This window comes from Xyrauchen texanus, chromosome 24, assembly GCF_025860055.1.
Source record: "Xyrauchen texanus isolate HMW12.3.18 chromosome 24, RBS_HiC_50CHRs, whole genome shotgun sequence".
Lineage (NCBI taxonomy): Eukaryota > Metazoa > Chordata > Actinopteri > Cypriniformes > Catostomidae > Xyrauchen > Xyrauchen texanus.
Window position 1 is genome coordinate 9,158,883 of NC_068299.1, and position 15,610 is coordinate 9,174,492.

Sequence of the window (15,610 nt, forward strand, 5' to 3'; positions counted from 1 at the left end):
TGACGCAAGTATTCTCCCCTCGAGAAATGACTAGAACTCAAGACGGCCTCTAAGTTGAGGGAACAATGGTGATGAACATGATGCGCTGTGACTACTGATCAACTTAAGCAAGATTCAAAGTGAATAAAAGGATGCACTATGCAGTGGAGATGCAGAGCTTTCTGTTAGGCCCTGGCATCAGTAATGGCGCCTCACTCTTATATATTGCCTTAAACAACCAGTGTTATTTTAAATGTACTGATGATTCTTTTGACTACAACAATTGAACAAGAAAGTTTGTCCAAGACAAATTTATCTGCAAAAATGTAAAGATAATGTTTAAAAGATCTACCAATAATTCAAGTCCACCAATAATTCATCAGCATATCTTGTATACACTTTTCAGCACAGTGATGCTTTATAAAACATACAAGCCAGAGAATGAAGCAGCAATATCACATAAGCAAAAGCAATGTTGTGCTAAAATCGGTTGTGATTCGGTCTTATGCATTTACAGCCGTTTCCGATATTCAGTACAACAGCACTCATCCTTGTGTGATATTGCTTTTATTCAAATGTTCTACAAACAAGAATTTCATATCAAGTAACTTAAAATGTTAACACAATATGGCCAGTTATTTTTGTCTATTTTTCCTCTGCTTCTGAAAACAAATCAGAACAAAGCCAAAGCTGGATCAGCTGTGCCAAGAACGCAAAGACTAACAGTCTGGAACACAGACAAGTGGAGTCAATGAAGAACCCCAGTACTGTTATACTAATGGTGTGTTCACAGAATTATTTAAATTACCATAACTTGTAAAAACTTGTAATTTTGGTATAATGAGAGTTAGACAAATAATGTCCTAGGTCCAAGGACATGAAAAGCTCTCAGTAATATCTCAAGAGTTGTTATTTCATAATTTAAGCACTTCCATAGACATGACTGCAGCATAAATACCAGCACTCTTGGAATGCTGCTTTTCCAGTGCAGATTAGAGCACTAGAACTAACTGTTAAATAAGGGGCCATTCACACGGAATGTGTTTTCCGAAACTCCTGCTTTGTTTTTCAATTAATTTTCTATGTACACATGCACTAGAATGATGTCTTTGAATGTTGCACCAAAAATTTTTAAGATGTGTAAATACAAAAAAGAAAAACGTGTTTATAGACACCTGCGTTCTATTCTCAATGCCGCCATTGGTGTATGAGTGCGACTGTGAATGTGTGTGTGAATGGGTGATTGGGACACAGTGCAAAGCGCTTTGGTAACATCTAAGGTTAAAAAAAAAGTGCTATATAAGTGCAGACCATTTACCATTCTATTCGTTGCACTGCACTTTTTTACCAAAAAAATGAATTGGGTCTTAAAGGGCCCTAATGCTAAATAAATCATCTCATTCTTCATTCTCATTTGTAACCATTCACGTTTCTCCAAAATCTGACATTTTAAATTCCAGTGGGCGGATATTATCACATGTGCATGACTCAGCAGAAACTGACAGTCTGTGGATGTGCACTTCATTAGCATCAGCCAAATCCCCCTTTCTTGCTCCGCAACACACTCTGGAGTCCTGGGGCTGACAAGGGTCATTTGCACAAAGTGACAGATCAGTCATCTCACAGATCCGAGTGCAAGGGCCTGGACCCCGCAGTGCAGCCAGGCAAGTTTCTTCCTAACGGTCAGGTAAAAGTGCAAATAGCCACTGCTGTCTTAGGGCAGACTGGTGGTGGAGAGAGAGACAGAGAATAATGAGAAACCGCCCTGAGATGTTACTCATCTTCTCCAGCAGGGCTTCATTTGTGACTAATTTAGGAGACACAATTCTGAGCATCTGACTTTGAGCTATCACATCAAGTGTCACTATGCCTGGAGAGGTGATGGTACAGAGATACAGAGAAGAAAGAGCACTCATAATGATAAGAATGAGGGATTCCTTGCTGTGTTCCATTTATGGCCATCATACAAGAACAGGGAACATTATGGAGACAATTCCTAAAAAGATCATCCATAAAAATACTTCATAATCTTCCTATGGCATAAAAAATAACACAAAATTTTTTTTTCTGTCAACATTGACTCACTATCTTGTTCCAAACACATAAGACTTTCCATCTTCCAAAGAGACATGTTAGGCAGAATGTTAGCTTCAGTCACTTTCATATGACAAAAGATGTAATTAAAGTGAATGGTGACTGAAGCTAATATTCTGCCAAATATCTCTTTTAGCATTCCGCAGAAGATATAAAGTCATATGGGCTTGGAACAACATGAATGATGATTTATCATTTCTGGGTGAAGTATTCCTTTAAATTATTCCATTAACAATCATTTTAACTACAGCAAGATGAACATGATATCTAAGTGTTTATAAAGGTATTTAAAAGAGTATTTGAATGTTAATCGGTGCCTGACAGAGATCTTGAGATTGGTAAAAGGGTGTAGATATATTTTGCACCAAAATAACTCCAAGACATACAAAATATGGATGTCAAAAATGCTCATCAACAACATTAGAGTGAAAATAACATATTAAATGGCTATAATTCTACCTCATTTATTCATTTGGCAGACACATACTTGCATTCAGGGACATCTTATCTGTCTATGCATTAACCTAATCAAACCCACAACCTTGGCATTGCCAGCACCATGCTCCATCTGTTGAGCTACACTAATTACCTAATCTAGTCACCAAACATACAGTATCCCCATAAAACATAACCTTAAACTATCTGAAAACAAAATCATATGAATTGAATACTGGAACTGTGAATAAATTGTGGCAGCCTCTTTAATAAACTACCTTTGGTGTAGGGTTGATACGATTAGTCGATGTTATCGACAAATTGTCGACAAAACTTTTCGTTGCAAATAGTCGTTGATCTCATTTAACCTAACATGAGATCACATTAAACTCAGCACTGCAAAAAACAGCACTACAGCTCGTGCCTGACTGAGGAGAGGAAGGTTTACACAGCTCACAGTCCAGATGCAATCTAAACTTTCCAAACAACTTCAGGTGATGTAGACGTAGTGGACTAATTGGAGCTGGAGCTGGAGCTGCCCCGAGCGTCTTAATAAAGTTAAAATTATACGGAAGCAGGTCATGTAAATAACTAAAATCTCTGAAACTGGCATTTCTCTGTTTGGTCAGCACCTCTTCTATGAGTCACGTGAAGTGACGTGATATAAAGGGGAGAGACTGAAATGCCACCCAGCTGATGTACACTCTGTTGTGGCGATGCTTGTCCCTCGAGCATGCATGCTTGCTTTAGCTAGATTATAACATGATAGCTTGCAACTTATTGAATCATAATATATTTAACTGTGCATTTCTTATCTTGAAGAAAATTGGCAATACACAGCTTTATGAATAAGAGAGAGTTTGTTTTTTTGGTGAGTTAAATATGGATTGAAGTGGACTGAAAGGTGAGATTTTTAGGATTTTTAGACCATTTTAAATGGAAAACAAGACAAAAACACTTGATAACAATACAATTTTTTGTAGTGAATTTCTTTACTGAATTAAACTTCATAAAAAGTATTTTTTTTCTTTTAATTCACTGAATGTCATTTAAAAGATGATTTTGTCCTCTTTAGTGTTAGTTAGCATGTTTAATACAACCTTTTATGTCGGGGCACAAGCTGAATAATCGGCTAAGGGCTAATGATTAATTGTTGCAATAATCACTGTATAGTTGAATAATCATTCTAATAATCATTAGATTAATAGATAATCAAAATAATCGTTAGTTGGTAAATGGTCTGCACTTTTATAGCACTTTTTTTTAACCTTAGAGGTTACCAAAGCGCTTTACACTGTGTCCCAATCACCCATTCACACACACATTCACACTCAGACTCATGCACCAATGGCGGCAGAGCTGCCATGAAAGGTGCTAGCCTGCCACTGGGAGAAACTTGGGGTTCAGTGTCTTTCCCAAGGACACTTTGGCATGTGGGCCGTGAATCGAACCGCCAATCCTGCGATTGGCAGTCCACTCTACCACCTGAGCCACAGCCGCCCCATTGCAGCCCTACTTTGGTGAGAAACTAACCTTAGCATCCAGGTTATCCCAACTGTGGTTTCATGGACAACACTGACATTTCTACAGAAATCACTAGCTTGAAAGTTGATTGATTTCACTGATGTTTATGTTGCTCACACTTTCTTGTCAAACATTTAGCCAAAAAATCCAAATTTTTTAAATGAATCCATTTGAATAAGTTAATTGTTTTGGAGTCCTTTCCATCAAGTAATGAGTTCATCTTAAATGTATTTAAATGTTTCAAGCATACTAAAAGTAGAAAAGCCTTTGCTTAAAACACTAGTTATAATAGTATTGATAAAAGATGTATCATCACACAAATTACTATTTTGTTGTTTTAATTCAAACTTGTTTGCTGAAATTATGTAGTTAGTTTTATCAAATATATCATCCTTTTTGATACCCACGTTCCAGAAACCCTTCGTGTTAATACAGCAACAAAACCATAAATCCAAACAGTAACTGCAATATCACTGCAATCACCTAATGCCTGCTCAAGTGCATTAAATGTCCACCAGCATTTTAATTATCCATTATGCAAGTCTAACATGTTTTTACATTTCAAATCACTTTACTTTCTTCCTCGGCGAGGCAGCATTTTAAACACTTGTGTTATCATGAAGTATAATAACAAGCTCATATTTTTGCTGGCTAGTTGGATATCATCCCGAAGAGTGCAATGAGCCATAAAACCACTTTTTCATGATCCTCTCATTTCTATTATAAACTCTCTGTATAGCTATCTTGGCATGTATTGTGATGTCATCCCCATTCAAAAGCCATGCTTTGTTGCCATTAAGGGATATCAAAGATGACTATTTATTTAGGACCAACTCTGCACAGATAATTTTTTTGTTGTTGTTGTTGTAGTTGTTTGAAGACTTACACCATTGAATGCTCATCCAGGAGGACAGAAACTCCATTCTGACACTATAGTGGTGTTGTGGGCTCTTATAAACCTGTGAAAGCAATCCACTAAAGCCTTTGCTCTATAAATAGAAGCTTTCAGTGTAATCTTTGAAGGGGAAAAAATTAAGCTGGTGCATTTAAGCTTCTCAAAACATGCAGATAGCTAAAAGTTGAATGCATGTTCGGTTAAAACGTGAAACATTATTTTTTAATAGTGAAGCTGTATTTCAAATGCTGATAATGCTAAATTCATACAAAAATGTTGTTAAGTGGGAGTTCAATGTACAATTTATACAGAGAGAGTGAAATTACTGCAATTAAAGAGTTTGTGTAAACGGTCTCGCTCAGCCTGATCCAAACGCGATTTGAACTGGTGTCTCCAGCTTGGGAGGCAGGCTCGCTAACAAGGATGCCAAAGTTTACAGCCTCTAGCGTCAGTCGCTAGTGCGCCTTTTAAAGCGAGGGGAGTGAGTTTTGCCCATACCACACAGCTATCACATACCAACTGGCTCCCGTTTCACATGCAACAATAAAATACTCACACAATAACTGGGGAACAAAAAAATCAATGGCTGAATCTTCATTTCAGGCTTGATTCATATTATAAACATCACAAGGAGTCTACAATAAAATTTATATCACTCTCAGCTCCCAGATCATAAATGGAATATGACATCATTTGGAATGGAATGTAAAGCTAATTTGAAAGAGGAATGAAAAACTACATTGGGGGCCTACTTAACTCAACTGAACCTTGATAATACTAAAGCACTGTGTTCCACTTGATCGGGAAAGCTGCCACTTTCTCCCTAGGGGGTTATTATTTTCAGCAAGTGAAAATGGAATGCCACAGGAGGGTTATTCTCTCTCTTTCTCTCTCTCTCTCGCCACCACATAATTCATTATTTTTGAATCACCATGCTGGAATTTAAGTAAAAGTGTCTGCATCCATTTTCAGCCAAACATCTCTGTGAGCTTTTGTCCTCTCACAGTATGCTGGGTCATTCCTGCCTCCAGTTGATCTCTATCTGATGGCAGTTTTGAAATGTTACAGATGCTAATTAGTGGTAATGTCTGTGACCCCAATACAAGTCCATTATGCATCATTCCCCCATCATGTGATTCAGAATGAAATCCTGCAAAGGCATGTGTGGCAATCTGTTGCTGCTCCGTGGTGAGTAAAAGCTGAGCAGCTGATGGACGTGTGACAAGACGCTTGTCATTGTTGGAGGCTGACAACAGCATAACAATTCAATTTAAATGCCAAAAGGATAAGTATGGCATTTCAACTATGGTAAATTGACCCTGTACATTGCACAATTCCCCAAATATTAAAACAGTATTACGCCTTTCAGTTCCAGAACATATTTTGGGGATTCAAACTGTAAATTAGACTTTTTTTTTATTTCTATTTGGATACACAAATCCATCTTTATTTTTCATTGGTGTGCAATCTAAATAGTGAAGGGCTGAAATATTAATTGCATGTATCTGCTGTTTTTTTCTGGTGAACAGCATAGCTACAGTATGTTATAAATAAAACATAATGCGTTAAGTAAAAAAACATTACACTGAGTACCCCTATTAAGTACCATCCAAGTGATTAATTGATTAATTAGCTACCATCCAAGAAAATCCAGGTAGTATACACTTCTGGCATATCAGATCACATAAGAACATAAAATACCTCATGTGGGAACTTTATTGTTTGGTACACCCTGATATCCCAGAAATCTATTTAAAACTGAACAAAGACATCGTAGATATCAGTGGCAGAGCTGTAGTGATGTTCTCTTTATATGGAAGGGTGGAGGCATAAAAGGGGGCATCCTAAACCCACAGTATAATTAAGCAGTGAAATTATCCCCAGCGTTAAAGGCCTGCAGCTGTCATACTCACCCTCCTTGGATGGGCGTCGCACCTCCGCGCTCAGATTGCACACCTGCGCCGAGCGCACCTGAGGAGTCAGGCATCCTTCGGTTTGGGGATTCAAAGGCAACACCACGTTACTGAGCATCAGCACACTATCCGAATCCCCATCGCCTAAATGCTGCGGGCAGGTGCATTTAGCGTAGACTATTCCACACGATTCAGCTTTCTCTCCCTTCAAGCAGTTTTCCAACCATGTGCATAACACTTGACATCCAAACTGACTCGGACTGGCCTTGTTTAAAACCACAAACTCCACCACAGATCTTTCCTCTTCCTCTGGCTTCTTTATCGTCAATCCGTTATACTCGTAAGGAAACACCCGCCGGAGCTGCACAAAATTTTTGTCATAATGCAAAAATACATAAAGGTTCTTGGCATCATCACACAGGTGCACGATGGATTCGTTGATCCTCAACAGATTGTTGATCTTCTCGCGGGAGAAGTGATCAAACTGGTAAGCCAGCAGAGAAAATTCGGAACAACTTATTTCGCGCTTGTATAGTTTTAGGTAGATGCTGTATTTGGTTGGATCTGGGTTCTCCAATGTCCACGTGCAGTTTGTGAAGTTCTTGGGAAACATTTCATTTATCGAGTAAGATCCATAGATAACTCCTTTTACCAGTGTGGAACACCAGAAATCTTGGGCACCAGTATATCCAAACATAACCAGGAGATAGGTGGAAAATATATAAATCAACAGATTACGAACAGCCTTCATCCTATGTCATTTGGCCTGAAAGAGAACCAGATATTCTACCCTTATTGTTTGTAAATGATGTGTAGTGATGCTTTGTCAAAGCATTTGGATAAATCAAACACTTACCTGTTCTGTTCATTTCTGCTGCTTGATTTAATCATGAACTATAGATAAGTCGCCATCTCAATTTTATAGAGATTCAAATTATTCTTACCATGGGACTTTAACACATTTCGGATAAACATTGCCACCTTGTGGTGTTTAATAAATTGGGGGTAATAACTTTGGGCATCTGCGTGGGCAGGATAAAACATCATCATAATATTTGTTGATCAGATCATCTTTTTTATTTTTGTATTGTTTTACCATGATTATGCATTTAATAATTTTAATATCATTGTTTTAATGAATGTGAGTGTCGGACACAGTTATCAGTCACATGGAAAGGCTTTTTGGTCATTAAGCTTTATTAAATCGGCACTCGTTCATTTGAGAGGATAACAAGGGCTGAGATTAGATGTCACCCACAAAATGTATTTTTAAAGCAGGGACACCCATAAACGTGTTTTATTCAGTCGACAGCTATGGGGTCGAAAATTCTGCAGTGATCTACATGATGTCTGACCGCATAATCCCATCTACATATCTCAGTCTGCTCAGAATCTGTTGGGATTTCGATTTGGTTTGGTGAAGAAGAATAAAATACAGCGCATATATATATATATATATATATATATATATATATATATATATATATATATATATATATATATATATATATATATATATATATATATATATATATATATTATTTATTTATTTATTTATTTATTTACAAAATGTAGGTCTTTGAGATCAACTTTTGTCATCGTCATCGAGCGGAGATCATGCGATTGTCTGGTTGGATTGCATTATCGTGATCGATTTAAGATGAAAGCAGCATTAGGCTCCAGAATGCAATCTCTGTTTTTTATAAGGCAACACTTTTATTTTAAATTGGCGGGTCTGTTTCTGCAATGATCGGTTATGCATTTTATCATGTAAGCCGTGTGCAAGTGTATTGCATTCCCAAATATTCTAGAAGTCTGAAAGGAAGGCTGTGAAGCGCGCGAGAGAGAGAGAGAGAGAGAGAGAGAGAGACGTTTTTAATTGTCATGCCTGGATCACTTAAAATGCGGCACTACTTGTACGACATCACAATACGCACCACGATAGCTATAGGCCTACAGAGAGTTTATAATATAAATATATTGGACACGACAATACCATCGCGCGCTACTTTCCTTGCACTCCCCATCCACGATGTCGCGTCGCGCGCTTGCAGTGTTGGCAGCTATGTTGCTTTTCACGGGAGCGTTTCAAATTGTCACGTCGCTAGCAGCGTTGAATATAGACAGATTTAGAAAACCCTGTAGTGACGTGTTTTCGTATCTAAACTCTCTTATAAAACCCAATAAGTCGACCGTGATTGCCAGTCCTCAGGGGGCAAATGTGAACGTGGTCAAAGTAAACCACACAACAAAAAAAAGAATAATGGTACACAGTCGGCGCCAAAACTCCATAAGATCTGTCTTTTTGCCAGTCCTCGTTTAACTTCGCACCGGTCCTGGTGTGACGTTCGAGTCCTCTGAAATATTGACGTTTTTGCATTTGTTTAATCAGAGATAGATACAACGAACTATGGAACTCGGCTCTTTAACTCAGAAGCATTTAAGAGGAATAAACTTGGGCAAGGGCCATGTCATTGTCGTACAAACCCACAATCTATCTATCCATCTACCATTCATAGCACTAATAATAATTATAATATTAATAATAATAAATGGGACTTACCTTGCACTCTGAAAGCTATGGCTATTTTCCCCGCATACTTGGAAACATCCTTTAGAAATGAAACGTGTCGCTCCCTTGCGAATCAATATCTCCCATCGCCGATGATAGAAGTCGAGAGCAACAAGATGGTCAATGAGCAAAAATGCGTTAGACTCCAGGCTGGATCATCATCTCGCTCCTTTTCTTCCCACCTCAATGAAACCAAGTGACGAGAGAGAGCAACAGAAGTGAGCAGCGATGCTTTAATACGCCGGAACGAGGGCTAAAAATGTTGTCTGCGAAATAAATGCGAATCGCGTACTGACCATCAGTCGTTGTCTGCCCTTCCCTCAAGAGATAGTACTCAGTTTGGGTAGCAGGAGGTATAGAGCGCAATCCTTGACGGATGGAGGATGCTGCCGACTCGCTGTGGAGTGAGATGGAAAGCGCTTTCTCGCCGAGCCTCAGGACTGGAGCTGCAATATCACGTCACTGCCACTAAGATAAGGCACGTATGGACGTCTCGAGTTGCGTCTCTCACCATTGCACCCTCCTTCCCTTGGATAACATAGAAACTCTTTTTGTTGGAAAATCAAGGCAGAGGAATGTCCCTCGGACTGGAACAAGCGGCACGGTGTCTTTTCCGCGAGCCGAAGGTTCAGTTTTAAATGGACTATTTTAACGCAAGCGAACGAAGTCATGGGAATATTTTTTTTTTTTTTTTGCACGTCGTGTGAGGTTGTTTTCTCTCCTTTTTTTCCATATTCCACCATCATAAGGAATTGTTTGGTACGAGAAAAAATAAAATCCTGTATAAATAATTTGTCAAAAGCTTGTAGCCAATGATAATTTTAAAATTGTGCACATTAGTGACATAAATGGGGGAGGGTATTATTTATGTATTTAATTATTAATATATATTTTTTTATATTTATGTCTTTTTTACTTTGAACTTGTGATCATATCGTGGTGGACTAAACAGATTTGGGAGCTACTTTTTTTCAACTCGGGTTTTCATTTGAGCTGTCCATGAACTCGGTAAGTTATACAAACTACTCAGTAGATGCATAAACTCACAACGGCCATTGGACCTTTTAAAGTAGACTGTTTTCCAAATACCGAATGGAAAACAAAGGACTACTTTGTGAAATGTGCACGAGTCGTCTTGAATGAGATTGTGTGCCCCTGTATTTCCCAGAGATCATAAGGCATTCAATAGATTAAATGTTTATTTGCAAGAAGAAAATTCTGGCTCATTCGTGGATTCACGGAATTTAAAATCGAGCAAAGAGCAAATAGCCGCTTCGGATGAAGAAGCAATGGAATTATTGACTGGTGCGCCAAACGTGGTTTACACGAATTAACTGTCCAGTGTCGCGCCTTTCTGCATCCGATGCCCCAGTTTCGCGCATGCAGAGGATTCGAAGAGTTGGAGATGGATGGAGGTCTCTGAACAGATGTTCACGTTGCAGTCGGATGACTTTGGGCCGGTAGGCGTGTCATAAAGCTGGTTTGATCGTACATCATGCTACAGTGATTGGAAAAGCTCTCGGTGCTGCACGTCAAAAAACAATGAAATATAGATGCGTTCTAAAAAATAAGCGCCCCCACCCGCACCCGCACACACACACACTTTCATGCGCAAGGATATTGTGAGAAGTGTTATTTTCACTGTCGGGAAGATGCTGAGAATGTTCTGTTGTATTTTCTCTTTTTTAAAATGCGATTCAAAAGTGCATGACTTCAAAACAATAATGAAGAGGTAGGATGTGCCACCTTTTAGTCGTTTAAGTTCATATTGGGTCATCATTACCCTATATGTACAGCCCATATTTGTGTTCTTATTAGTAAGAATGTCCTTGATCATTATGTTATAACTTATTAAATAGCTCACGGCTTTTAAGGTAGACCTTACATATGTTTAAATAATAGATACAGTATGAACAACCCTCAGTAATATTTAAATGATTTGAATGATTCATATAATTACTGAGTTACTGCTGTAGTGCACTGCTTGGCCGGAGGTACAATGGCTCCATCTCATGAACACTAATCAAGGCTTTGTCCTGTGTATTTAGCCTATGACAAGGTCATTACAACATCAAACTAACTTATTTAGAGGGAAGCTGACCACAGCTCAACTTTGATCTCTAGAGGCTTTAGGCTATTTCAGCCCGATAAACAAAAGCAGCATGGCTTAAATGTAAAATGACTTGGATGATGCTGGCATATCCATCGTTCCTTTGACCTCGAGGAGTAGCTTCCATTATTATAGGCTTTATGGGCTTTACCTTGGTAACTGTCCTTATGTTGTTGTGTAAATCTGTTTTATTGTGTTGAACGTGCAAATTAAAAATAAAAAAGTGTCCAAAGACCTGCTCTATTTATGTCCTCACTGTGAATGAACAAATCTAACAGGGCACAGGGTTAATCCACTGGCGAGTGGTTTTATGTTGTAGTAATTCTTTGATTTGTTACATCATTCTCAGGTATAACGTGTCACAGATGCGGTTACACAAATTACAGAAATTATGAAATAAAAAATACTTAGTTTCTGAATATGAAGAGGGCATGTGCTCCTCAGTTATAATTGTTGCTATGCCCTGCTTACTTATGAATATTGTCCATTAGTGGATCCAAATGCAACATTTTTCAAATTAAGTAGGTTATTTGCAGGGGTATATCTAAATACAAAATAGTAACAGATCTTACAATGTGTCTCTTATTGCAATGCTGTGAAATTCTTTGATGTGACATTCAATGGCAAAGAATCACTAATACAAATATTGTATTAAAATACCTAAAACTATTGATGTAAAAGCCAGTGATGATTGTTGTCTAAAAGCTTATATAGAAAACCAAAAAAAAAATTTTTAGGAAAAATTATTCATTACATAAACCTTTCAATGAGAGGGTCTCATTTGTTTGGTTAAATGAGTGAGGTTTTCCACACAGCATGCAGCAGACTTGTTTTATAAGCACCAAACTGGATAATTGACAGTAAGCTGAAGTGTTTTCAAAACCACCGGGAGGTGTACTACACATTTACAGAGAGGACACAGTTACTGTTGTCATTTATAAAGTTCATACAAAGATATATGGCAGTAGCAATCTGTCAAGGAGTGCACTCAATAAGAACCAGTACTGAAATAATACTCCAACTAAACAAAGACAAAATAGACTTACTTGTCATGTAGTGTATAGGATGACTTAAAAAGATAAGAACTAAACACCTGGCTACAACCCATTCAACAACCCAAGCAAAAATCTAAATTCACTGTTAACTATGATTTTACTTCTGATAAGCATATCTTAAATGTAAGCAATTATTCTTAATGCATCTTTCCATGCAGTATACAGTATACTTCATAGATTAAAAAATGTAACCCTTAATTTAATCAACGATCATCCATCCCCAAAGACAACAACTCACTTACCAAACAAGTAACCAAGATCATGCAAGAGCATGTCACACATTTTTTGAAATGGTGAATTGAGTGGTTAAACATATCTTGTATTTTGACTATTACAAATGCAATCATTAAAAACAAAATAGTATGAATGTCATAATATATTGATACATTGATAGGCATTCAATTTGTTTTTGAGGCATAGATAAATTAACATTAGCCGATCTTTACATGACAAGCCTACTTTTTGTGCTTTCCAAATATCAGTTGGCCTTCCGTTTAATGTAGTCTGGCATAACAGCTTTGAGAGACCAAAAGGGGGTGATATAACATTTACTGAAGCCGCACAACAGATGAGAAGCTTCACACCGGGACAAGGCACAGGTTTCACACACAGGACACATTGAGGCTGTGCAGGTGGTAGTCCAAAGTTGTGAATCTAGTCACCATACAAATAAAAAGTTACAAAGGTTTTTGTACTCTTTAAGAATGAAATAATGACATTGATGAGTTTGCAGGTTAGTGTATGAAACTGGTGTAATTGCGCAAACTCAATGATTATATATGGCGATTTTTATTATGCAGTTTATCCGTATGTAGCCTTGAATAGATTTCATTCAAGCTTTCAACCAAAAAAATTACTTGTAACTAAAAATACACTGTGTATGCATATGAAAGATGCATCTACAAAATAAATTATCCAGTGATGGCTAGAGCAAATAAACTACGTCCTTTTATAACAGTGATGGCAGCGGTGTGCATACTTTCATAGAAAATAATTGTTTCTTATTTTTGGAAACTGCATTGATACCAAGCCTACAAACCTGTAGAGTTAATTAATAATAAAGTACACATATTTACATGTGTTCAGGTTGCTTACATCCATGTACATTATATTAGTGGTGGCATCCTTCCTCATCTGACCTTTGTAAATCAAGAACACATTGTTTTGGTATGCATAACTTCATTTCTTCCCTTTCAGATATGTAGTCATGATAAAACTTGACCTGAAATGAATACAAGAACTTTTAAAGCCTTGAGCGCCACTCATGACACCTCAAATAGACTTTCTTTCTCTCTTTCTGGCTGTTTGTTGTAAGAACTCCAACACAAACTTTCCTCAACTGAATGTCACATTGTGCCCCAAGGTTCCTGAAATTTAACAAAAGAACTTCTATTCCATTACTCAAAAGCCTTTTGCATGCGCATCAGACATAAGAATGAAAAATATTAATTGCTCAAACAAATGGAAGGAGGCTACACTGGCGGTCTACAATCAAACTGCAAATGTAATGGAATATCTTTCAATCCCACCCCCCAAAAAAGTCCCTAATCTCAATCACCCTTTCTCGTTCATTAAAAATCAGTGATCTTGCTTGACAGATTGCATTCCCCTGCCTTTGGTTGCTCTGGCATGGGTTATGAGTGCTGCATCAAAAATCCTCCTCAGGCGGCCAGAGGAACATCAGGAGTGACCTGGAGGCGTCCCACATACAGCGGCCATAATGAAGAGCTAGGAGCTTTGGGAGCTTTCAGCTCAGTGAGCTGTGATGGGGGAGATCTATTCAAAGCCTTATTGAAACACGAATTCACTAAGAGGGATGTCTCCTGTACGGAACAGGGGCCAAATATCAGGCGTCTTTCTCAGCTATGTCACGCTCGTGTACTCTCCTCCCCAATGGCTGTGTTTGCCCTTGCAAAAGGAATGTGAAATCTTTATGATGTCATTGTGAGAAAGCATTGATAGAATTACTGTTTTATACATTTTCAGCACGGTTTACAAATGTCATATGGATATCCAAATATATGACTGTGATCTCCAATCTACACTTCCCCTACTCTCCCAACCAGATTAACACACACACACACACACACAAAACGGAAATGCTTTGCCTCTGAATATTGTTTACATGAGACAGTAAATTCCTCCCACAAGACATCTTGAAACAACTGAGTCAGGGGAGAAATTGAGATTAAATTAAATTAAAAAACACAACTCCAAATGAGAAAACAAGCCTCTTAATTTCCTATTTTTAGTATATTAATATTTAAAATTAATTTAAGTTCATGGCTTTGATTAAAATTGTGGCAAACAAACAGTATTTTAAATGGACATAGGGTTGTACAAACAACAACAACAAAACATTCACAACAATAGGAAAGTCTTTTGTGGCCAAAATACCACAAATGCGGTTGCTTTTGTTAGCTTGGAATCAACCACTTACAAAAGCCACAGTTACTAATTTATTAGTTGTGTCCCAAATGATGCACTATGCACTGTGCACTTACACTACACTAGTCACTTTTCCATCTAGTGGATGAATTTTCAAGTGTAGTATTGTCTCAAGAGGGAAAATAGCCTTTTTTTGACTACGTGGAACCATTTGCCATTTTTTCAGCTACCGGTGGTGACATTTCAAATGCACACAATGTGTTGCTGCTAGCATTAGCACTTCAGCCAACTTCAGTTCAGTGGTGTAGTCGGGGCCATATGCACGCAGGGGCGGATCTAGAAATAGTTTTATGGAGTGGCATGCAGATTATGAGGAGTGGCAACACCAAAGCAAGTGCCCATGCATAGTTCTTATGGATTAAGGTACTAAGCTTCATTGCAACAAGTTCATTAATTGGAGCAGGGACGTGCACAGACATTTTGGGGGCAGGGGCTCAAGTGGGGAAAAAAAGGGCACTTCTCAAAATGATTATTATTTAATTTTTTTACAAAACGTTAAATATATTAACACAACTCTAAATAATGAAAATAATGAAAAAACTATATGAAAAATAATGAAAAAACACAGCAAAAAATTATTGACAA

General features: G+C 37.8%; 1 protein-coding gene across 3 annotated transcripts in view; it reads right to left on the reverse strand.

The window, feature by feature from the left end:
- Nucleotides 1-10,112, reverse strand: part of adgrb3 (adhesion G protein-coupled receptor B3) — a 222,609-nt gene extending 212,497 nt beyond the window's left edge. For all 3 annotated transcript variants that reach the window (XM_052089881.1, XM_052089878.1, XM_052089877.1), the window contains exons 1-2: nt 9,404-10,112; nt 6,841-7,606 (exon numbers count right to left, since the gene is read on the reverse strand). In XM_052089881.1, coding sequence (XP_051945841.1) covers nt 6,841-7,591 — 751 coding nt within the window. In that variant the 5' untranslated portion in view covers nt 7,592-7,606; nt 9,404-10,112. The remainder of the gene's footprint in view (nt 1-6,840; nt 7,607-9,403) is intronic.
- Nucleotides 10,113-15,610: the final 5,498 nt, after the last annotated feature.